The sequence below is a fragment of the Rhinoraja longicauda genome, chromosome 20 (genome assembly GCF_053455715.1).
Source record: "Rhinoraja longicauda isolate Sanriku21f chromosome 20, sRhiLon1.1, whole genome shotgun sequence".
In the NCBI taxonomy this organism is placed as follows: domain Eukaryota; kingdom Metazoa; phylum Chordata; class Chondrichthyes; order Rajiformes; family Arhynchobatidae; genus Rhinoraja; species Rhinoraja longicauda.
Genome location: NC_135972.1, coordinates 16625833 through 16648958, shown reverse-complemented (window position 1 = coordinate 16648958; position 23126 = coordinate 16625833). Strand labels below are relative to the sequence as shown.

The 23126-nt window shown below is 43.4% G+C and overlaps 1 protein-coding gene across 1 annotated transcript in view; it reads right to left on the bottom strand.

Moving 5' to 3' along the window:
* Window positions 1–2975: 2975 nt before the first annotated feature.
* braf (B-Raf proto-oncogene, serine/threonine kinase) overlaps window positions 2976–23126 on the bottom strand; it is a 74884-nt gene continuing 54733 nt past the window's right edge. Inside the window, exons 12-19 of the mRNA XM_078417012.1 lie at window positions 22683–22767; window positions 18299–18475; window positions 17792–17838; window positions 16195–16313; window positions 13004–13135; window positions 11053–11187; window positions 9219–9372; window positions 2976–6469 (exon numbers count right to left, since the gene is read on the bottom strand). Coding sequence (XP_078273138.1) covers window positions 6447–6469; window positions 9219–9372; window positions 11053–11187; window positions 13004–13135; window positions 16195–16313; window positions 17792–17838; window positions 18299–18475; window positions 22683–22767 — 872 coding nt within the window. The 3' untranslated portion in view covers window positions 2976–6446. The remainder of the gene's footprint in view (window positions 6470–9218; window positions 9373–11052; window positions 11188–13003; window positions 13136–16194; window positions 16314–17791; window positions 17839–18298; window positions 18476–22682; window positions 22768–23126) is intronic.

Here is a 23126-nt window from a genome sequence, read left to right as displayed (position 1 = left end):
TGGCAACATTTTTTAAATAAGTTCTGTCAGCCAGCTGTGTGGGGTGTAAAAGGAAAGTGTGGCCAGTATATAGACATGGGACATGGCTAAAATATCTGGGCAGGCTGAAAGGGAAGCAACTGGGTGAATTGCAGCAACTAACACTTTCTAGTCCTTTTGACCAGAAGTATGGTGATAAATTGGCTGCCAAATAGTATTGACAATTACCATCCTTGACAATGGAAATGCCCCAGTTGGCCTGGGACAAGGAATGGTTAAGGGGAGATTATTTAATTTTAGCGACCATCCCATGTACTCCCATTTCTGTTTTTAGACATCCCCACATGGCATACTGGTCAGTATAAAAGCCCATTGGGGCTAAAGGATTGTGTGAGGCTGGAAGCAAAATATAATGTGATGGGTATTTGTGACTAGAGAACACAATACACCTCATGATTAGAAAGCTAGACTTGATTGAAAGGGGATCATTTAAAACAACAAATGTCTCATGAATTAAAATAGCTGGGGTGGGGGGTGGGGGGTGAGATGCTGAATGGCAGAGCTTGCAAGACATCAGCTGATTGAGCTTCAGCCCACTTGATCCCAACATTCTGATGTGTGCCAACTTCTGGCAGAGGTTGGGGGTGGAGGAGAAACATCCACCATTTCAGACTTGATCCCTGTGCCACTCCTTTATAAACTATATGCCTACATGCAACTAGTTCTGTCATTTTATCCAACCATTGCAGCTGGTGCAGCCTTAGTGCCACGTGTCCAGGTTCGATCATGACCTTGATTTGTGTGAAGTTTGCATGTTCCTGCTGCATGGGTTTCCTCCAGGTGCTCTGTTTCCTCCCACATCCCAAAGATGTGCATGTTTGTAGGTTAATCTCTCTAAATTGCCCTGAGTGTGTAAGGAGTAGGTGCATGGGATAATATAGAACTAGTGTGAATGGGTGATTGATCAATGCTCGGTGGGATTCTGTGACAGGTCCAGTTTCCATGCTGTTTCAATCAATAACCACATTTTGTCTATTAAATCTATCTTGAGTGTACACTACTTCCATAGCTGTCCTGATGTAGAGTACTATAAGAAAATAACTGCAGATGCTGGTACAAATCGATTTATTCACAAAATGCTGGAGTAACTCAGCAGGTCAGGCAGCATCTCGGGAGAGAAGGAATGGGTGACGTTTCGGGTCGAGACCCTTCTTCAGAAGGGTCTCGACCCGAAACATCACCCATTCCTTCTCTCCCGAGATGCTGCCTGACCTGCTGAGTTACTCCAGCATTTTGTGAATAAATCTGATGTAGAGTACTTATGTTCTACAACCTATCATATAGAAAAATCTTCTGTCTAGTTAACCACAGCCCCCTTTGACTCTACCTTGCAATGGAGGAGAACTTGGAATTGCCCTGTCAGAATCTTGTATTTCTTGATGAGCACTTGGACTCTCGCTAAAGTGTAGAAATGTCTTGTGAAATCTGGGCTGAATCCCATGATTGAACTCTGCTTCTGAATGGGTCTTTACAAAAGCCTGTTATGATTTTCTTGCTTTGAAATGCCACTTGCCTTGTGCTATCTCATTGCTACCTGTCTCTGCAGGTTTAGTCTCCATCTCTTGCTGCTATTGCTAGAAACTTCCATTTACAATTTCCTATTTTTGTATGATTTTCCACCCAACCCCCTTTTATCCCAATTAGGAGAATTTGCATCTGATGTAGCCAGCAGTGGATTGCCATGATTTGGAAGGTTGCCTTGAGAGGGAACAATGCAGTATTTCTTCAAACTTGATCCAGTGTGGATGGTAACTTTGATTTTAGACAATGGCCAGAGGTTGTAGTTCATGGAGAAAGCACAAGGTTGGAAGGAGTTTGAGGTTCTGCAAAGGGATGGAAGGTATTGATGAGCAAAGGCCCCTGGAGGAGTGTGACATTGTCCTCAATGACCGGAGGACTGGTATAGAAATGGATACCTGTGAAACTGGAACCACCTTTTGGGTGCAGGTATGATCTAAATTAATCATCCTAATTTTTGAACTATACCCAAGCTTAGTTTGCCATACTTGGCCTGCTATGTACCAGCATTTTGTCTTGCTTTATCTTTCAATCATTCTCAACTTTTTTCTTTCCATGATTTATTGGTTTATTTTTTAGAATATATTCTACAGTGGGATACCACCAAAGAACAAAATATCAATGGATCATGATGGAAAGGAAGCATAATTACCAGATTTAAAACATTCCAGGCTATAGGAGCTAGACATTTCTGTAAATGTGATGTTGTAAATTTTAAGATCACTTGGTATTCAAATTGGCTTTTCTCCATTTGTGCCCTTAAAGCAGATTAAGATTGTTGTTCATTGGAGGAACTGCAGATACTGTTTTACAGAATGAAGTGCTGGAGTAAGTCAGCAGGTCAGGCAGTACCTCATGAGAACGGATACAAAACAGAATGTCTTTGAAGGGTCCCAAACCTATTGCCACCCTTATTCTCAAGAGATGCTACCTGACCTGAGTTATTCCAGCACCTTGACTTTGATTACTGTTGCCTGAATATTTTCCAACCATTTCCACTAATGCCTCCAGTAGCACAGTGAATAAACTACCCCTCGTGTGTTCACATAAGCTTGTGTAATTTAACTTGCTGTCCTACAATTGGTGTTCCTCAGATCATTGCATCTCCAAGAACCATAACATTGATCTGCAAAACTAGGCAGGCTGCTCTTTCATGGCCACTTTTATTGCCATGCTGGCCTATTTCACTAGACTGGCAACATTTTTTAAATAAGTTCTGTCAGCCAGCTGTGTGGGGTGTAAAAGGAAAGTGTGGCCAGTAAATAGACATGGGAGGTGGAAGAATGTCAGATTTCCCCCTTTATCTACCTTTTTTCCTCCAAATTAATCATTTAAGCTTGCAAGAAAGCCTAAATTCATGATTTTTACCCTGACTCTCCATCAAACTAGACTGAATAACAAGCCAGGAGTTCCATGCAGGTCCTTTATTATAGAATGTTTTCCATATTCACATACATATAACTTTTATAATACAATCTTAAATAACTTTACACAAGGTTTTTGAATTATCTATCAAAACTTTGTATCCATGCTCTATAGCAAACTGACAATATATTCCACTGTACAAATTTACAGAAAAGAAACCAAGGGGAAGGATTGGTGGGAATGCAGTGTAACTGTCTTCACACCTCCCCAAAGACAGAGTGACCACTCAAAGCTTTGCTTTTCCTAATTTATAAACAAAAAACATGAATGGGGACAACAGTACTTTCTAACTAGGGCCCTGCTGCATTCTGGAAAAAATGCATTGGTGTTGGCTCCTTAATGGGATGAGCCACTGGCTGCAGTCCACAAGGGTAAGGAATTAAAAGGTAATGTACAAAGTTGATAAGGACTTTGCCAGAGAAGGCTTTCAGGGCTGAGGGCAAAGCAGAATCTTGGTTAATGCAGGCACTGGACCAATGGCCAACACCTGCATGACTTGTGTAGCTGCAGCTAGAAATTATTTAATGTAAACCAACAACATTAATTTCACAGTACATTCTTCAACCTCCTTAGTTCCCTCTCCTTAGTTCCCTCTATTTAGCTTCTGCTTCTCTAACAGATGAAAGGATAAAGTCCTCAAGTGCTGTTAACATTGACTCGGATTCCTACTTCACCCTGACCTTAAAGTCTGGTGGGTACACAGCACACTAAAGTTAAAGCTGTAAGCTGAAGCAGAGGCCGAGCACCTGGAGACATCAAAAGCTGCAGCTGGTGGTCTGGACTTGTGGCGGTGGGAGTAACTGGAATGCTTAGTGTGAATTTGTAAGCCTGGTAACTCAAACATGTGTTTGGATATCACATCTCTTTCAACCTGTTGTCTGCAAGCCTTTCCAAAAGGTAAAGCACATGCCCTTCTTCCACACAGTGGCACCACACCCAAAATGTTTAAATAGTATTTGATATTTCATTTGCTTGCACTTGGCATGAGGGCAAGCTGATGATATGGACACCTCCCTTAGCCCCTTAAAACTGGTGTGTTACAAGCAGATGCTGAATATTTACTAGTAATCCACACTTGTAAGAGGTTAAGCCATCTGTATCACATGTTTAGTCTAACATGAAAGGCCCTTTCAGCCTGGTTTTGTGATATTCCAGGCTTGCAGGTCCATGAGGAAACTGAGTTGAGGATCCCACTGGTGATCCAAATGCAGATTCTCAACTTACTAACATAGTGCAAAGCCCGGTCATTATAGGCAAAGTAAAGATCCTCACCCCCAGCCTATGCAGTCAAAACTGTAGATGTCACAACTTCAGAAATCCCATTCTAATTGAGGCAGTGCCCAAGTAGAGTAGTTTGAAAACTCCATGCCTTCACAAACTGCATTGTACCTTAAAATCTATCCTTGTAGTGAGAGGAATGTTTCTTTAAATTTAAATAGAAATAAAACCAGTTTGAAAAATAACTAATTCAAACTATTGCTTAAGTGTGTTATTGGAATGGTTGCTACTCTTGTGGTGTCAAGGTCAAACTCTCATGGCACACCTGAATAACACCAAGCTCCTGTCCTTGACTAAAGGAATGAGTAGTTCATCAGTCTGCTTGTGCGGCTGGCAAATTGCAATGCAGGAGCAGCATCATGGACAGAGCTGGTTCTGCTGAACCAAGCTGGAAATGGTGGTTAAGAACTGAAAATAGTGGTGCTCCATGACTGAAGGCAAAGCAAACATCACAATCCAGGCTTGGTTCAAACATGATGACAGAAGAAAACTATTTAGGTTTAAATTGCATTGAAAGCAATGGAGAATTGAATGCAAACGAAAACAAAGTAGTTATTAGGGTAAATAGCCTTTGCTCAATTTAAAATGTTTCTAAATCATATGCAAGGATGGTTAAAAAAAGACAGTGGTCCCTGTTTGGGTTCTGAATCTCCCTGCATTCTGAGACTCAACAACCAGTGGGAGTAAATGGAATGCTTAGTGAATTTGTACGCCTCGTAACTCAAATACATGATTATGCTGTGTTTGCACTTTTTGGATATCACATCTCTTTCAGCCTTGGTAATGAGCTACTGTGCCTGCAAACCTTCCTAAAAGGCTGCAAGAAAGCACCTGCTCTTCCACACCCAAACTCCTGACTCAAGTGTTTAGGTCAGGGCTAGGGTCTGAGGCAGGACTCTCAAGGGCCCAGCTCTTCAACCTACGAAGGCAACACCAACATTGCAAGTGACCCGAAATATTCGTAGGGACCTCGCCCCACCTGATTAACATTACCCACATTGTGGTAATGGGTGAGGTCTTTCATATCACCAGTTCTGGAAAGCAATGATTTTAAATGGCAGCTGGCAACCAGTTGGAAGCAGAGCCATTCACCACCTCCATTACCTGGGAGCATCTCCAGGCTACTTTACAGCAAAGCCCCATCCTACCCCAGTATTGCTCCCACCTTCCCTCCCGTGTAGCTATTCCAGTGCCCACAGGAGTTGCCTCCTGGGGCCAGTTACTCTCCAATCAGAAGCACTGACACCTCGGGCTAGGATTTGACATTGATGTGTTGCCCTTATACTCTCCCCAAATCCTTGGTGTGCATTTAGAATCTGTTTCACAGTTCAATCCTGTTCTAGTACTAAAGCCCACTCCACGGGCAAGACAAGTAACTGTCCATCACTCTTTCCTCCACCATGCAAAATAAGCACCAGGAATTGAGGAAAACACCTTTCAAGGGTAAACAGTGACATTAACCCAACTCCACTCACAACCATTCAAATCACCACCTGACTGCAAAGAACTGATGTAGGGAATGAAAACAAAGACGATCTGAACAAAAGCATCAGTGGGAGAACTTGTGAGCAGAGGGGATAATAAAACAAATAAATTAAAAATGTATATAAATAAACGCTGGCTCAGTATCAATGCGCATCTCTGCACCCTGCCCTCCCGTGACAGAGGAACATGGGCCAATTGAGTCACTGGACTAAAGCCCCATCCATCTGCAACAGCTCTCACTCAGTCATAAATAAGGTTATTGCACAACCACGCCTGGGGCAGAGAGGCAATGAGAGGATGCGGGTGTACAATCGCCCAGAAGAATCACGCTCCACCATTAACATCCTCTGGCCTTCAAGCTCCAACGATTCTTCCTCACCGCTGACCCCTGCCCTCTCACCACAACGTCCACCCCAGCAGTGTCCGAAGAAGCCATTTTGTCCTTCCTCGAGGGAGACGATCAACACTTTCAGCTTCTATCGCTGGTTTAAGGGGAACTCGCATTCAGAGTCAAACAACTTCAAAACTACAGCTTGGCAGAAACTGGCGGCAGAATGTGTCTTTAAAATGGTACAAATGTGGCTCAGGCAGCTCCATCAGCAGCTGTAGTTTCTGTTTTGCAGATTAAACCCCAGAACAACTGGAAGGACACAAGACGTGATGGCGGACACCTGGTTCGATGGTGATAAATGATGAACCATCTATTTGAATGCAGTAAACTCTCCTGTAAAAGACAAAACAATTGGAGTTAAGGCCTAATTTCTTGCAAATTGACTGATCTTGTCGTTTAAATTGATATTAACAGTACAGGAGACGAGTTGCAATGTAATTTTTCCTCTAACCTCTTGTGTTTGGTCTGGGACCTCAAGAGCCTTGTGCAGACTGCATATGTTTTCTTTTGCACTTTTAAAATTAAACTTTTTTTCATAAGAATGTATTCTTTACAATCATGGTGTTGTTCAATTGATACATTCGGAGTGTTATCGGTTCTATACATCTGTAGCATATTCTGTAAATTCTATGTACAGAGCAGTATAGCAAAGCAAATGGCTTCCTGTGACAATATAGATGTCAACTGTTTAAAGGGCTTCTACACAAGCTTTTTGCCCATCAATGTTTAGAGACTTTAGGACTTTAAATTACAGTCATTCTCCACAAAGCTTTTGTGTGGGGTGCACCAAGCTTTACTGCATCCCTTGGAACCAAGAACTTGCAACCTGGAATGTATCAGTTGCCAGGATTTCCCTATGGACATTTCACTATGCATTTTATTTCATTCTTCACATGTTTAAATTATAACATTTAATTCTTAATTGTTAACTGTATATCGTGTTGTTACTTGCGAGCAAAGCACCCAGGCAAATTCCTTGTAGGTATATATACTTGGCTAATAAAATTTACTCAGTTCAATTCGACCAGCAATTGTCAGGCAGATTAAAGTGGATTTTCCAAGTTGTTAAACTTTCAGCAGCACTTGATGTTTTCTTTGTGTGCATCACTGGGAACAGTCCACAGATCAGAGAGTCCTCTGTTACACAGCTGCTTAGGATGAACCTCAATAAGGACCCTTGCATAATTTTCAATTTTTCTAGATCTTTCCAAATGTGAAGTCCACAGAGAGGTGGGCGATTGTCTCGTCGCTCTCCTAAGGGCAGCGTGCAATGGGCAGGAGACTTTGACTGTGCAGAAAGGATCTGATGGGGAGGGCCTGAGTGGGAGATTCTTCTACCAAATGAAATGTTCAAGTGGACCATCCCTTGGTCTTTCACCTCTGAAGGCAGAGTCCACATCCAGGCCAAGGTGACAGGGTGAACAACCCACTGACTGCAACGGAGCCAGATTTGGGCAAGGCAAGTTACAGTTGGGAATGAGCATGGTCCTGCTTTAATCTCAATGGTAGAAGTTTATTGTGAGGAAACTTACAATGGCAGTGCCTGGGCTCCACAGCTGAACTCTGCAGCGACCCTGTGGCGAAAAACAAACTACAGGAGGAACTTAACAGGTCAGGCATCATCTGTAAAGGGAAGTGAACAGTCCAACTTTCAGGTTAAGACACTGCATCTCGTCTAAACTGAAAGAGTTGAGGAAAGATATTTAGTATAGAGAGGTGAAGGGGAAGGGCAAGAGCTGGCTTCTGGGGAGGAAGGGTTGATTGGGGGAGGGAGGGTTTCATATAGTGATAAGAGGCTGGGAGTGTCTTTGGTGACAACAAAGGCTGCAGATTATGGAATCTGGTGCGAGAAAGAGTGGAAAAAGCAAAATCACTAGCGTTGAAAACTTTTAAAATAAGGAATGTAAATAGTGGCCCAGAACTCTCGATTCCAATCACTTTATTTTGACACATTGTCTTAGAACACATTGAGAGTCATGCTTCTCAGAAGCTCAAACCCGTGTTGGTTATTTTATCTAAAATTGCACAGGGGCGCAGCTGGTAGAGTTGTTGCCTCACGGCGCCAGAGACCCAGGTTTGATCTTGTCTGTGTGGAGTTTGCACATTCTCCCTGTGACCATGGGTTACCATTGAGTGCTCCGGTTTTCTCCCACATCCCAAAAACATGCTGGTTTGTCGTATATAATGGCCTTTGTAGAATTGCCCCTAATATGTAGGGAGCGGATGAGAAAATGGGGTAACATAGAATTAGTGTGAACAGGCCATCGATGGTCAGTGTGGACTCTGGTCTGAAGGGCCTGTTTCCATGCTGTATCTCTAAACTAAACAAAGTAGAAATGGAGATCGGAGGAGAATGTGATAAACCATTACCAAATGCCCAAGGGGTTGTTGCACTGGTCATGTTGTAAAAGGTTTTCACACTGTACATGATTCTCAGTATCTGCCTTGGATGTCACCTGTTCTCAGCACGCTCCACCACTGTCAGGCAGTGTGGGGTCAATGGGCTTCATGGCTCCCTGCCTGCCCTTCAGGATAAGGGCACATGTGCCTTTCAGACTTCAAAAACCTACCTACAGTAGGTGTTGGTCACAAGATGAAGCAGAAGATCTCTACTCTACAAACAAACCAATCCAGCAGCCCGCAACTTACCTATATCTTTACTATGGTAAGTCATTGAGTGTTCTGGACTTGGAGATCAGGATACCTTCACCTGGCTATTATTAAGGCAGATATTTTAGGATTATCATGGACAGTTTGTGGGATGGTGCTGTGTGTATAATAGCTGCTGTATTTTTTATATTACACAACAAATGCTTTCATGCAGAAAGATGTGGGCATTAAGCACAAATAGAACTGACAATTGCAGGTCACAGAGAGTGTAGATTGCCCCTATGCCCAATGATCAAAAATAGTCAGTGATGATGATAGAGAATCCTGATTCTAAACTTTGCAAGAACAAACCAGTAGAGCAGGATGGGGAACAATACACTCACACCTACTTGTAAACTAACGAATGATCAGATTCATGAGGTCCTACTCTGGCGAAGGGAGAAACGCTCCCTTTCACCACATATGCACTTACCATATCCTCCAGCCTGGATGGGCGTCTTTGGGGAAGCGCAGGTGTACAGGCTGAAGTCCTCGGTCTGGAAGCCGGCACGATTGAGTGAGGGCTCTGACGCACTGCGGTGAATCTTTGGCAAGGACCTGGCCAGCAGCTCAATAGAAGCGAGAATCTGTAATGCAGAAATACGTCATTATTAGGCTGGTTTAGGAGCTTCCTGCAGTTGTTCATCATTCATCAGGACTTTCCCTCAGCAATTTCCCACACACTTTGCCGATCCCATTACCTCTGCAAATAATAAGAGTAACAAAGGTTTCCGGAAAGAGCCTTGAACTAATGGCTGGCCACAGGAGCGTGTCTGGGTTTAAGATTTAGAGGTGGAGCCAGGAAAATGAAACCACTGGCAGGATTCTGATATAGGTGATACATTGTCCAAGCCTGCAGCATCCAACTTGTCAGCAAGATCCAAAGTCACCATCAGGTTGTGTTGAGCGTCTTCAAAGAGCATGATCATGTCACATCACATAGAAAATGCGATTCTTCGCATTATCTGAAAGTTATATCCATTTTAAACACAAATAGGCCTACAACTGCCCTGAAAGGAAAAATTTGACGAACAGGATCAACTCTTGCTCGGCTATTGAAAGCCACATGGGAGCTGTTGTTGTGGTTGGTGCCTCACCTCACTATGCACATGTGTACTGATGCTTGTACACAACTGAACTGGAATCTTGGCCAACTTCGACAGCTCATCGCCAGAGTGCCAAAGGGAGATGGTACCAGCAAGACCAGTCGGGGCATGAAGCTCCACAACTTTGGGCAAAGGTGATCGTTGGTCGGTGCGGACTTGGTGGGTCGAAGGGCCCGTTTCCATGCTATATTTCTAAAACTTAAACGAAACTAAAAATAGGGACACTGCTGGCATGGACATGGTGGGCTGAAAGGGCCCATTTTCGTTGCGGCGTTTCTCCATGCCCGTTCTATTCTTGTCGCTGGGTTAAAATTCTGGAATTCCTCAGTTAACAGGTCACCACACATCAGGCGGTCAAGAACTCGGATAATAATGAATGTCCTTCACACACAAGCAGCATTTGACTGAAATCAAAGGGCATTTTTAAGGGGAGAACACTGCAAGGAGGAAGACCTCACACAATGGAGTGTGGATGTTGTCGGAGGTCAATCATACCAGCCCAAGGATATCACTGCAGGAGTTCCTCAGGGCAGTGACCTGGGCCCAACCACTTCCATCATGGGAAACAGTGATGTTTATTGAAGATTGAACAATGTTCAATTCTACTCTTCCATAAATGTAGTCTGTGCTACATACTGCAAGATCCAGACAATCCACAGGCATGGGCTGGTATGTGGCAAGTAACATTTGTACCACATTTGTATCTCCAACAAAGATAACGTTTTGCCACTGGGCCAACTTTGTATCTCAGAGGCTTTTATTTATCTGATTAACTTCGACTGTGTAACCTTGCCATGAAATCTTGCTTAAAAAAAGCCATTTAAACTACATCAAGCAATTCCATTCTTGGTCATGCACGGTCACGCACAACCTTCCCTTGAATCCATGTCGACTACCCAACATGGCCCTAAATTATCAAGTTCTTTTGTTAATTCAAAGTAATTGAATGTGTCACCCCTTTTCAGGACTCTGTTATCCTTTCTGTAAAAAAAGGTTTCCCAAGCTGCATGCGAATCTCCACTTGTGGCTAGCTAAATGTTTTTGCACAGATCAAGTGCACCTTGGTTTTACATACAGTACACAACCCTGGAGCTCTCTGCCAAATGTTTCAGCAGATCCTGAGACTGAATTGGGAAGCAAGGTGCCGAGCGAAACACTCACCTGAGGGAACAGAGGCCTTTCATCCCGTTTCTTTTTCAGACAATCTGCCATTAACCGCTTCATTGCCTTTGGACAGTTATTGCGCACCTTGCTGAGGTCAGGGGTCAGGTAACCTCTGCCAACCATGAAGATTATCTAAAAGACAAGTCGGAAAAGTCAATCTCTAGAAATCAATTAACTATTAAACCTGGACGATGAAGGTTCAAATCTGACCCAAAGTTATCCACTTTGGCGGCAAGAACAGGAAAGAGTAGGAATAAACGGGTCCTTTTCGGAATGGCAGGCAGTGACTAGTGGGGTACCGCAAGGCTCAGTGCTGGGACCCCAGTTATTTACAGTGTATATTAATGATTTGGACGAGGGAATTGAATGCAACATCTCTAAGTTTGCGGATGACACGAAGCTGGGTGGCAGTGTTAGCTGCGAGGAGGATGCTAGGAGGCTGCAGAATGACTTGGATAGATTAGGCGAGTGGGCAAATGCATGGCAGATGCAATATAATGTGGATAAATGTGAGGTTATCCACTTTGGTGGCAAGAACAGGAAAGCAGAGTATTACCTGAATGGTGAACGATTAGGAGAAGGGGAGATGCAACGTGACCTGGGTATCATGGTGCACCAGTCATTGAAAGCAAGCGTGCAGGTGCAGCAGGCAGTGAAGAAAGCGAATGGTATGTTGGCATTCATAGCAAGAGGATTTGAGTTTAGGAGCAGGGAGGTTCTACTGCAGTTGTACAGGGCCTTGGTGAGACCGCACCTGGAGTATTGTGTGCAGTTTTGGTCTCCTAATCTGAGGAAAGACGTTCTTGCCTTAGAGGGAGTACAGAGAAGGTTCACTAGATTGATCCCTGGGATGGCGGGACTTTCATATGAAGAAAGACTGGATAGACTAGGCTTGTACTCGCTGGAATTTAGAAGACTGAGGGGGGATCTTATAGAAACATATAAAATTCTTAAGGGGTTGGAGAGGCTAGATGCGGGAAGAATGTTCCCGATGTTGGGGGAGTCCAGAACCAGGGGGTCACAGCTTAAGGATAAGGGGGAAGTCTTTTAGGACCAAGATGAGAAAACATTTCTTCACACAGAGAGTGGTGAGTCTGTGGAATTCTCTGCCACAGAAGGTAGTTGAAGCCAGTTCATTGGCTATATTTAAGAGGGAGTTAGATGTGGCCCTTTTTGCTAAAGGGATCAGGGGGTATGGAGAGAAGGCAGGGACAGGTTACTGAGCTGGATGATCAGCCATGATCATATTGAATGGCGGTGCAGACTCGAAGGGCCGAATGGCCTACTCCTGCACCTATTTTCTATGTTTCTATGACCCTGTGGCAGGATTGTGGGGCTAGTCCCACCTCTGGTTCAATACAGAAACTTCTCAGAAAGCATTTCTTGGTCACCAAATGTTTTACCTTGGCTCGAATGGTAGGCAGTATACTGGGTCACTCATGAATGGGGAGATGTTATGAATATATTCACAAAATGAAATGTAAGTTGGGATATGATGCAGGTTAATATTTTATTATAAAGGGGGCTTTCCATATTCCATTTAAATTTAACTCATTTTATTTTTTAACATCTGTATATTAATTAAAAGGAACATCACTTCACTGAGATATGAAAAACTGGTGCAGAAACGCGCTGAAATCTATGAGCAGGATACACGTGTTATCTCTTTTCCCTCGTTTGACCCAGTGGCAGTGAGAAGCATTCCAACCTAGATATAAGAACTTGTGGGCTCCTCAAAAGAGAAAAACGCTGCATTTGTTTCAGAGGTTGAGAGGAGGGGAGACTTGGAATAAGTAAATAAAATTATGAGAGGCACAGATCGGGTACAGTCAGAACCTTTTTCCAAGAGTGGAAATGCCCAACACTAGAGGGCACAGCTATAAGGTGAGAGGGGGAAAGACTAATGGAGGTGTGCGGGGAATTTTGCAGAAGGAATGGGATTACTCACCTGATCACGGTTATTGATGTTGGAATAGGGTAACTGTCCGCTCATCAACTCGTACAGAACCACCCCAAAGGCGTAGACATCAGACTGGAAACTATAGGGGTTCTTATCTTGCATTCGAATCACCTCAGGTGCCTAAGAGAAATCAAAGGTTTGGTCAACAAGGCAATATTTCAGATTTACTGGTGAAAACTAGAACTCCCTGCCATGAGGGAGGGACTCTGAGCTCGCAGAGTAAACTTCAAGGAGCACTCAGCTGTTGATGATACGTTATTGACCCGAAATGGCAACTCTGTTTCACTCTCTCTCTGTGTTTGTCCCACTAACTGGATGAGTATTTTGAGAAGGTGATGAAGCTGACTGATGAGGGTGGGGAAGTGAATGTTGTCTACATGGATTTCAGTAAGGCATTTAGTAAAATGCCTCATTGCAGGCTGATCTAGAAGATTAAGATGCATGGGATACACAATGACTTGGTAGTATGGACGCCGCTCTGTTAATAGGTTTGCAGATGACACCAAAACTAGTGGAGTTGCAGACAGTGTGGGAGGATGTCAAAGGATGCAACTGGCGGCTCCCAAGGGTCGGGCCATACCACTACCGAGCCCCTCGGCACGGGAATAGACTAGTCCAGGGGGGTGGCCCTTAGCTACGGGGATAAAGTACGAGAATTTAGGCGCGATCTCCCTCTCGCAGACTCGACCGGGCTAGAGAACACAACAAATAAATCCCTCCCGAAATACCTGGCTCCTCGCCTTTATTTCGGGCTTATCGACGCGCCACATTGGTGACCCCGCCGGCCTTTCGACCACCTGCACGTAGACATTGTGGGCCCTCTCCCGCCGTCCCGGAGCATCACCCACCTCCTCACGGTGGTGGACCGCTTCACGCGGTGGCCGGAAGCCATACCGCTGGCCGATACATCGACAGCTACATGCGCTCATGCGTTATCCGCGCATTGGATTGCTCGCTTTGGGGTGCCGGAGGCCACAGTTCACCTCTGAGCTGTGGTCGGCCATGGCTCACCTGTTGGGTGTGCGACTGCACCACACCACGGCCTATCACCCGCAGGCAAACGGCCTGGTGGAGAGGTTCCACCGGCAGCTGAAGGCAGCGCTGAAGGCACGACTCTCCGGCCCGGACTGGATGGACGTACTACCGTGGGTCTTGCTGGTCATCCGGACTGCGACCAAAGAGGACCTGGCCTCTTCTTCAGCGGAGCTCGTGTACGGGTCACCGCTCACGGTGCCCGGGGAGATCGTGCCCTCGGCGCCGGGGCAGCAGGAACCGCCCTCATCCGCCCTACAGCGCCTTCGCGAGCGAGTTACATAGAAACATAGAAAATAGGTGCAGGAGTAGGCCATTCAGCCCTTCGAGCCTGCACCGCCATTCAATATGATCATGGCTGATCATCCAGCTCAGTAACCTGGATGCCATATGAGGGCCCGTTGGCAAGCTTGCACCTGTGCCAACGTCCCGCCACGGGACATTTCGCCCGCACGTGCCATCGGCCCTCCGGGACTGAACCTGTGTTCCTGCTCCGTGACGCCCACCGGACGCCGCTCCAGCGGCCGTATGAGGGCCCGTACCGGGTGCTGCAGCACGGACAGACAACCTTTGTCTTGGTCATGGGGGGCAGGCCGGAGGCCGTGTCAATTGACCGCTTAAAGCCAGCGCATTTGGACCTTGACCAACCGGTGCGGGTTGCCCAGCCTCGACCGCGAGGTCGCCCCCCTTCGCGGCTCCCTCCACCTGTCCCTCCGCCGGCCCCTCTGTCGGCCGATTTCCGTACGCAGTCCGGTCGGGTTGTGCGACCGCCAGTGCGTTTCGTGCCTCCGGTTCTGGCCACACAACGGTATATTGATCGGTTACAGATACTGATGGATAAATGGCAGATGGAGTTTAATCCAAGCAAGTGTGGGGTGTTGCATTCCACAAGAGGCTGAATGCTGCTAACCCTTTGCAGCCTTGACTTTGTTCCTGCATCAATTCTGTTTTTTTTGTTGTGATCATCTTCTGGTTTTGAAGTGGTTTAAACTACAGGAACTACCTGTGCTTAAGTGTTTGCTTGCAAACAAAAATGTGACCTAGAAGCTTAGGTTACAGCGTGTGGATGTGAATAAATTGACCTTCAAAAAGCATAATTGGTTCAGAGCTAAACTGGCTTGTGTTTCAAGCACATTAAATTAACACGAAAGGCGATAATTATTGTTCCCCAGTTCGATATCAATTCCCTGAAGTAATAATGGATTCTGAAGAAAGAGGAAATGACAATGTAATTTATTATCTTTTGTTGGTAACCACCTGCGCTCTTTGTTCTTCCTCATTTAATTTGTTAGTTAATACATAAATTGGATTAAAATTGGAAAAATCACAAGGGACAAGAATTCCATACTAGTCATTTGCAATTCTGGGAAATGCTGTCCTAGTGCCAGGTTGAAAGCTTTTTCAGGTAAAATTGTTTTTAAAGTAGATATGTTTTAAAATCACTTTTAGGGACCTTTGAGATGAATTGTTGTTCTGGCTAATTTTTCATTCAAAATAAAAATTCACGTTTTGCAAGTTGCATAGAATGACCATTCCCCTACAATGACAAAGTCAATGGGTTCTTCAGCAGGATTGTAATAGATTTTTTTTTTTTTTTTAAACAGGTTAAACAATGATATGTTGGAATCGCAAGTGTTAAAGCAAGAATTTTAAGAACTTGTTCATACATCAAATGACACAGCACGAGCACACTAAACCTGCCTGCATAATCTGTGTTGTGAGTGTCAAACCCTAAGATGAACAGCAATGTCCCGACCCAAAACATCTCGAGATGCTACCTGATCCGCTGAGTTATTCCAGCAATGTGCTTTTTTATAAACCAGTTCCATGTATCTGTAATGTTCCTTAGTCTTCCAATTTAAAACATAATTATTCTGCTATTCTATTCTTCTCCTGTTTATTTGCTCATTCATGTAACCCGACACACCCTTATTTAGACTGTGTAATTTCACTAATTACATTCACACCTTCTGCCTTTGTCGCACATGTGACCATAGTACATTTGCTCCCTTCAACCAAGTCATAAATATAATCCAATTAAATCTAGATTCGACCATAATGAAAATTAAATTATCTTAAATGTGTAAATATTATGGTTCTCTTTTTCCACATTCATAACAGGCTTCAGACATAGATTAATCACTCACCATCCAAAGGATAGAACCAGACAGCTGTTCAAATTGATGCGACCCACTCCATCGGGATTTCACTGTCGCCAACCCAAAATCTCCAATCTTGACTGTTAGATCTTCATGTAGAAAAATATCTTTGAATTTAAGTTAAGGAACTCAGACATATTGCTAAAAATTACACATGTCTTCATCCCTGAAAGCCATTGACCAATGTACAAAGAAGTGCTGAAGAAAATATTAGTCTAGGCATCTTTTTCTTTTCTAGAACAGTTTAACGGGGCATTTTATGACCAAATTAGCGAGTTAATGAAGCCACAGTTTAATGCAAGAAAGCCCAAACATGGCCATTTTCTTTGAAGTTCGAGGAGAGGACTTGGACCAAACCTACAACCAGCAAGTTTCATACAGCGGCCACTGTGACATCAAACAGCACACCAGACACACTTGATGTCAATTGTACGTACACCGATACTGTGTGCATTAGCCCTACAAGAACACAAGTAGATCTTCACCCCACCATCTAACTATACTAATGTAATTACAACAGCAGTATAACATGCAGTGTCACAGGTAGATAAGATGGTCAGAAGGCTTTTGGCACAATGGCCTTCGTCAGTCAGGGTTTTGAGTATAGGCACAGATATCGGTTTAGGATGGTGTGTAGCTTGAAAGAGATGTAGGTATTGGCCCTCTCATGCTGAGAGGTATGACTAGGAGGTACTATCACCTTCTCGATGAACATTATGGCTAGAGAAGCCATTGAAAAAGATGCTGCAATGGATTTTGTAGATGGTACACAATGCAGCCACAGTTCACCATTGGTAATGGAATGACTGCTCAAGTATTAGGTGGTGCAGTGGAAGAGTGACTGTCTAGGGTGGGTAGGGTGCCAATATTTCAAAATACTTTGGGTACTTCAATGTTATTAGATCTGCCCTTTTCCAATTAACGAGAAAGGCATTTAATCTCTCTCCTGACCTGCAATTTGTATTGCAGGTTAACAGCCCAAAGGCTTTAGGAGATGAATCACTCACCTCCGAATAGCCAGCCTGACTTGTATCTACCATATTCATGTGCCTGGTCCTGTTAAGTTTCTCGTAAAAAATAACCCCTTCTCACCATTCCTCGTGGAGGATGATGTTGTTGAAGGAGAGGTCATTATATCCTTTTACTTCCATTTATGAGCCATAAATACTACTGTTAGATGTCAACATAACTTGAACATCATGCAGGTCCTGCTGCATGGTTATTGACTTCTTCATTATCTGAGGAACTTGAAAACAAATTGAACAACATGCAATTTTCAGCGAACATTCCTACTTCTCACCTTATGTCATAGGGTGAGCCATTGGTCAAGAACAGATGAGAACATCATATGAAATAGGAGCAGAAGGCCATTTACCTCCTTGATATTGATTTGCCTTTCAGAAAGACCATGATTACTCACAAGACTCCGCGCTGAAAGAAATTCAGCAACATGTCGATTCTGATTAAAAACAAGCCATGCTGGCCTGTTTGGCAAAGGTTTACAAATAGGCCGTTGCAGGAGCCCTGCACATTGGTGGTGTAATGCCAACCACTCAATGCCAATACTCCAAGTAGGAAAGGATGCTATTACTCTTCAGATCTCTGTGAATTATGGATTTTGCATGCAGGTAGCTGTAAAAAAAAATAATCATTAGCATTCTGTCCAATGTTAGTCAACAATTTAAACATGAAGAACAGGACAAGGTTGCTAGAGGCATGTTAGATGTCTTTCAACCTGTGTTGCTCAACAGTGGACATTTCAGGTCACACACAGTTATACCATTTTTTAAAATCAAAGTTTGTTTCCTCCTTTCTTAACGCAGATAGTCATTGAGGCACTGTCAACAGTGAGTGACACAGCTCAAGGAGGTTGCTTTGCATTTGTAGGCTTGAGCAGCAAGCCAAAACTGGCTCATGTCCTCCTGGTCAGGAATGGCAAATATAGTGAAAGCTGGCATACACCAAGCCAGACACCATGCATAGGAGGCTTGCGATTCCAGCCATCCATCTGCCAAACCAACACCATTTCCAGCAGTCAATTGTTTTCTGCTTTGAGTTTTAGACTTTTAACAGGTTGAAACGTTGGACTTACTCCATGCCCTGTGCAGTCTGGCGGGCAATATCGATTAGCTTAATCATCTCAAACTTGGTCTCAATGATGTGAAGGTGGTGGTACAGACTGGAACCCTCACACCACTGTGTCACGATGGCAAGCTGTGGACTCGTGGTGTAGCCCATGAATAAAAGGATGTTCACATGCCGAGTTTTCCTACACAAGATAAAATATTCCATTAATTTACCATCCATTAAAGCTCAGTAGTTAAATATTGCGAGCTGAGCCAAATGATTCAGAGCGCCAAGGAGTTGAAATGTCTTACTGGACAGGAGTGTTGTACTAGATTATAGGTTACAAGTGCCTGACTTATCAAAACCCGTACACACAAATGAACGTTTGGGGGACAGGTGGAATAGATTTGCCGACTGCTGTAGACATCTTCTGTTAAGTGGGGAAGGAGGGCATTTTTGCATACCTTCTCTCCCCAACCCACAATAATTGGGGGCTGGTTGAGCAGAGCACAGCTGGGAGTGCTAAGCAAACTCATTCATTCTTCCCCCATGCCTACTGACTCCCCCATCACAGCAATTTCTGTGATCCTTTCCCCACACACCTTTTTTGACATTTTCATTTCTGACTAATAAACAATTCAGGTTACAAACAATTCTCAGGAACGGATCCCTGTCAGAACCTTTAACAAGTCCTTCTGGTGAATGGACTTTAAATAGTATTAATTTGATCCAGGCAATTTATCCTGTTAAGAGATTGCTGTGTATTTATTCCTATCTAGTGATCTCTCTCATAGCACTCAATGAAGCAACTTCAAAGCGAATGTATGGTCAATTTACTCCTAGCCAAGCAAATGAAGTCATTGGTTGCTGAGGGTACATTTTACTCTTAGATAATTAAGGCACAGAGGGGCTGTGAGGGCAGGTGGGAAACAAGCACTTGGGATGGAGAGTGGGGAGACAGTGGTTGGAGAAAATTGAGCGGGGTGGGGGAACTCTGTGGGGAAAGGAGCCAGTGGAGGTGCAAAGAGCAACAAGTCACAAAAAATACTGAATGTGTGCAGCACAGGAGGCCATCATTTGGCACGCCGTCAGTACTAACTACATGCAAGAGGAATCTAGCTTACTCCACTCCTCCACCCTTTTACATATTGATCCAGCTACTTTTTGAACATTGCAATTGAATCTACCTAGATGAACATCTAGGTACTTTTTGAACATTGCAAGTGAATCTACCTGAATGCTATACCAAGAAGTGCATTCCAGACCCCAACCATTCACTGTATAAAGAAAAAAATCCGGTCACTTTTGGCTCTAGTGCCACTCGCCAAGATTCTACACCGCTTGATATTTTACCTCCTCCCCCTGTGGGAAGTTTCTGCACCAGTGGCAGTGAAGTGGGGCGAGACTTGAGGAGAGAGGTGGGAGGAGCAAGGGGAGAAGCTGAGCATCATCCCAAGAAATGCTTTAGGCTTCGTCGTTTTATTTGAATTGTGCCCAAATCCATTCTGGCTTTGTTATAAAGGTTGTTGCATGAACTTAAAAAAAACACTTGATAAAACTACATTTCATACAAAAGATATCTTGACCAACAATATCCTTCCGGATCACGTTGACATTAACTTGCATTCCACATCTGATTTACGTTATTTTTGGCCACTACAGTCATAACCTCCTCCAGTAGGACTGGCACTACAAGCAGAGAAAAATATTGCTTCTTCAACACACAGTATATGGAAGCACTCACATTATCTGGTGTATTTCAATCCTATTCTGGTCTCATCAATATTAAAATATTAAATAAAGCCAGAGAGGTTAGAAAACATTTTTTTTACAATTTGCTTTGAAAAAGGCTTAGGAAGTTTGGCATGTTCCCAACAACTCTCACCAACTTCCATAGAAGTGCCTTTGAAAGTATTTTATCAGGATTTATCACAACTGATTTGGGAACAGCTCCATCCAAGACCACAAGAAACTGCAGAGAGCTGTGGACGTAGCCACATGCAAACCAACCTTCCTTCTATCCACTCCATCTACAGCTAATGCTGTCTCGGTAATGCCACCAGCATAATCAAGGGCCAGTCTCACCCTGATCACTCCCTCTTTCCCCTCTCCCATCAGGCAAGAGGTACAAATGTTTAAAAACGCAGACCTCCAAATTCAGGGACAATTCCTTCCCAGCTGTTATCAGGCAAATGAACAGTCCTCGTATCAGCTAGAGTGTGATTCTGGCCTCCCATTTACCTCATTGGAAACCTGTGAACTATCTGTAATCGGATTTCATCTTGCACTGAATGTTGTACCTTTTATTCTTTATCAATGCACTCTGGATGGTTTGATTGTAATCATGTATAGTCTTTTATTTGACTGGATAGCACGCAAACAAAAAGCTTTTCACTGTGCCTCAGTATGTGACAATAATAAACTAAACTAAAATTCCAAGCATTGAGCCTCTTGCTGCTAAGTTTGTGCATGCATGAAGGAAAAGTAGACTGGTTTTGCCTCTAATGATCACCATGGTTAAATAGACTGCCGGCCCTCACTGCCTATGTTGGGATCCGACTAGAAACTTCAACAAATTCTTTGCCTCCACATATGCTGCCTGATCCGCTGTTCCTCCAGCAGTTTGGTGTTTGCACGTGAATGGAGAAACTGCTGTCTGATGAACCATACAGTGGGAAAGGTGGTGAGATGGGAAGAGATGCCATCTAGATAAATCTAATACAATTGCACCATCCACACAGCCCCAAGGATCCCAAACGCTTGGTCAGCTGCTAATAATTTACAGTTTAGGGTCAAGATGAATAATTACAGCCAAATTATATCTGAGAGCAAATTATTGAAATCAATTTTCATGGAACTGTATAAATGTTCATTTGGAAAACCATTAATTAATTAAGAACAGACAACATGAATTTAACAGAAGATTAACTGACTTGGTTAATTTTCAGAGGGGGTAACCAGTGCGGTGGTCTAGATGGGATTTTGAGACTTTTGATAAGGTAGCAAATGGTAGTTTGGGCAGAAAAAGTAAACACCCACGTTATACATAGAATCAAGAAATGCAGCACAGAAAACAAGTCCTTTCTGCCCACCGGGCCCATGCCCATTTAAGTTAATCCCACTTGGCCTCCTTACGGCCATATCCCTCTACGTCTTTTTTTTCCGTCCAAATGCCTTTTAAATGTTGGAATTATTTCTGCCTCCGTACTCCTTCTGATAGTTTGTTCCAGATATCTATCCCCCCTGTGCATGAAAAACATCCTTTTGAACACCTTTAAACCTCTCGCTCTCACTCCTTCTCTCCTGTGCTCACTAGTTTTAGAGTCTCATTCCCTGGGAAAATGATTCAGACAATCTATCCTATCTGTGCTCCAAAGGAGAGGAGAGTACACAGAAAGTGATAAACTCAATCCAAATGCCAGCTTAGGGCAAGAAGAAAAGGACAATGTCTGTCGGGTGTTTCTCCAATAGGATTCAGTTGGGCTCAGTGCTCAGGACCCTGCTTTTGGCAATATCTATGGATTATTCAGATTTAAGTCATGATAAAAGGACTTGCAAATAATATTTTTAAATTGGCATATGACCGACAGGTGAGGAAGAAAGGTTTAAACTACATTTGTGGAAACACAACAGAGCAAGGATATATAAAACAATAAAAAAAAGGATATAAAAATGAGGAAGAACAGAGGACTTTGGAACTGTGTATTGATTTTTAAAAGATAGCAGAGCAGGTTGATAAGATGCCTGCAAAAACAAATAAAACGACATGGAATGTTTTCCTTTACTGGTCAAGTCACAGAATGTAAGAGCATGGACATTGTGCAGGACCTGTATTCAACATTATGTAGGCCACAGTTTGAATACTCTGTACCATAACGTAAAATATGTGATTGTGTTGAAGACGACAAGAAGATTTACAAAGACATATTAAGAGTGGATTTATTTTTAGTTATAATGAAACATTGGATTTTGCTGTGGTTATTTTTTTAAACACGTGTGGCCCTGTGTCAACAGTTAATTAACAGTAATTAAATTACAAGGGTCCTGGAGAGTAAATCAGAAAGAGCTTATTCGTAAATCATTTGAATACCTCCAAGGAGAACAGAAAACCTTAACATCAAAACACCATTCTCAGTCTGAAGAAGGGTCTCGACCCGAAAAGTCACCCATTTCTTCTCTCCTGAGATAATGCCTGACCTGCTGAGTTACTCCAGCATTTTTTCATACCTTCGATTTGAACCAGCTTCTGCAGTTATTTTCCTACACCATTCACATACCTCTCATGACAATGGATAATCTGTATTCCTCCAAGAATGATGCATTATCTTATAGTAATCATTAATGTTTTTTCCGTAAATGTGTGCTGACCTGCTCAGATTTTGCCTCCCAGGCTTGTTCAGTCCTCTTACCTGAGAACTCCTACTTCATTTTTAAAGGCTTGTAGCTGTTGAGGTGTTGGAGCTGTAACATTAAGCATCTTCACTGCAACGTCACCTGTGAACAAACAGCATTTATATCACATGGCAGTCCCACAGGATAAGGCCAAAAAGTAGCAAAACAGCTTTCACAATTGAGGTAGAAAGTTATTGTAAAATCGGTGCCTCACACAGTGGCTGAGACTTTATCTGGTGGGTAACTGAATATGATTAAATTTCCAACATATGTTTCTCTCAGTCAGGATGGTGGAAGGATTAATGTCAATAACTTTGCAGTTGATCGCTGTTCATTTACTCCTTTTGGAAGGCGAGTGTGGGGTGGACATTATTCCACAATTCTATCAAATTCAGCTTGTGCTGACCTCGCTACAATTTTGAAACAAGATACATGGGTGAATAATGATTTAAATACTGGGG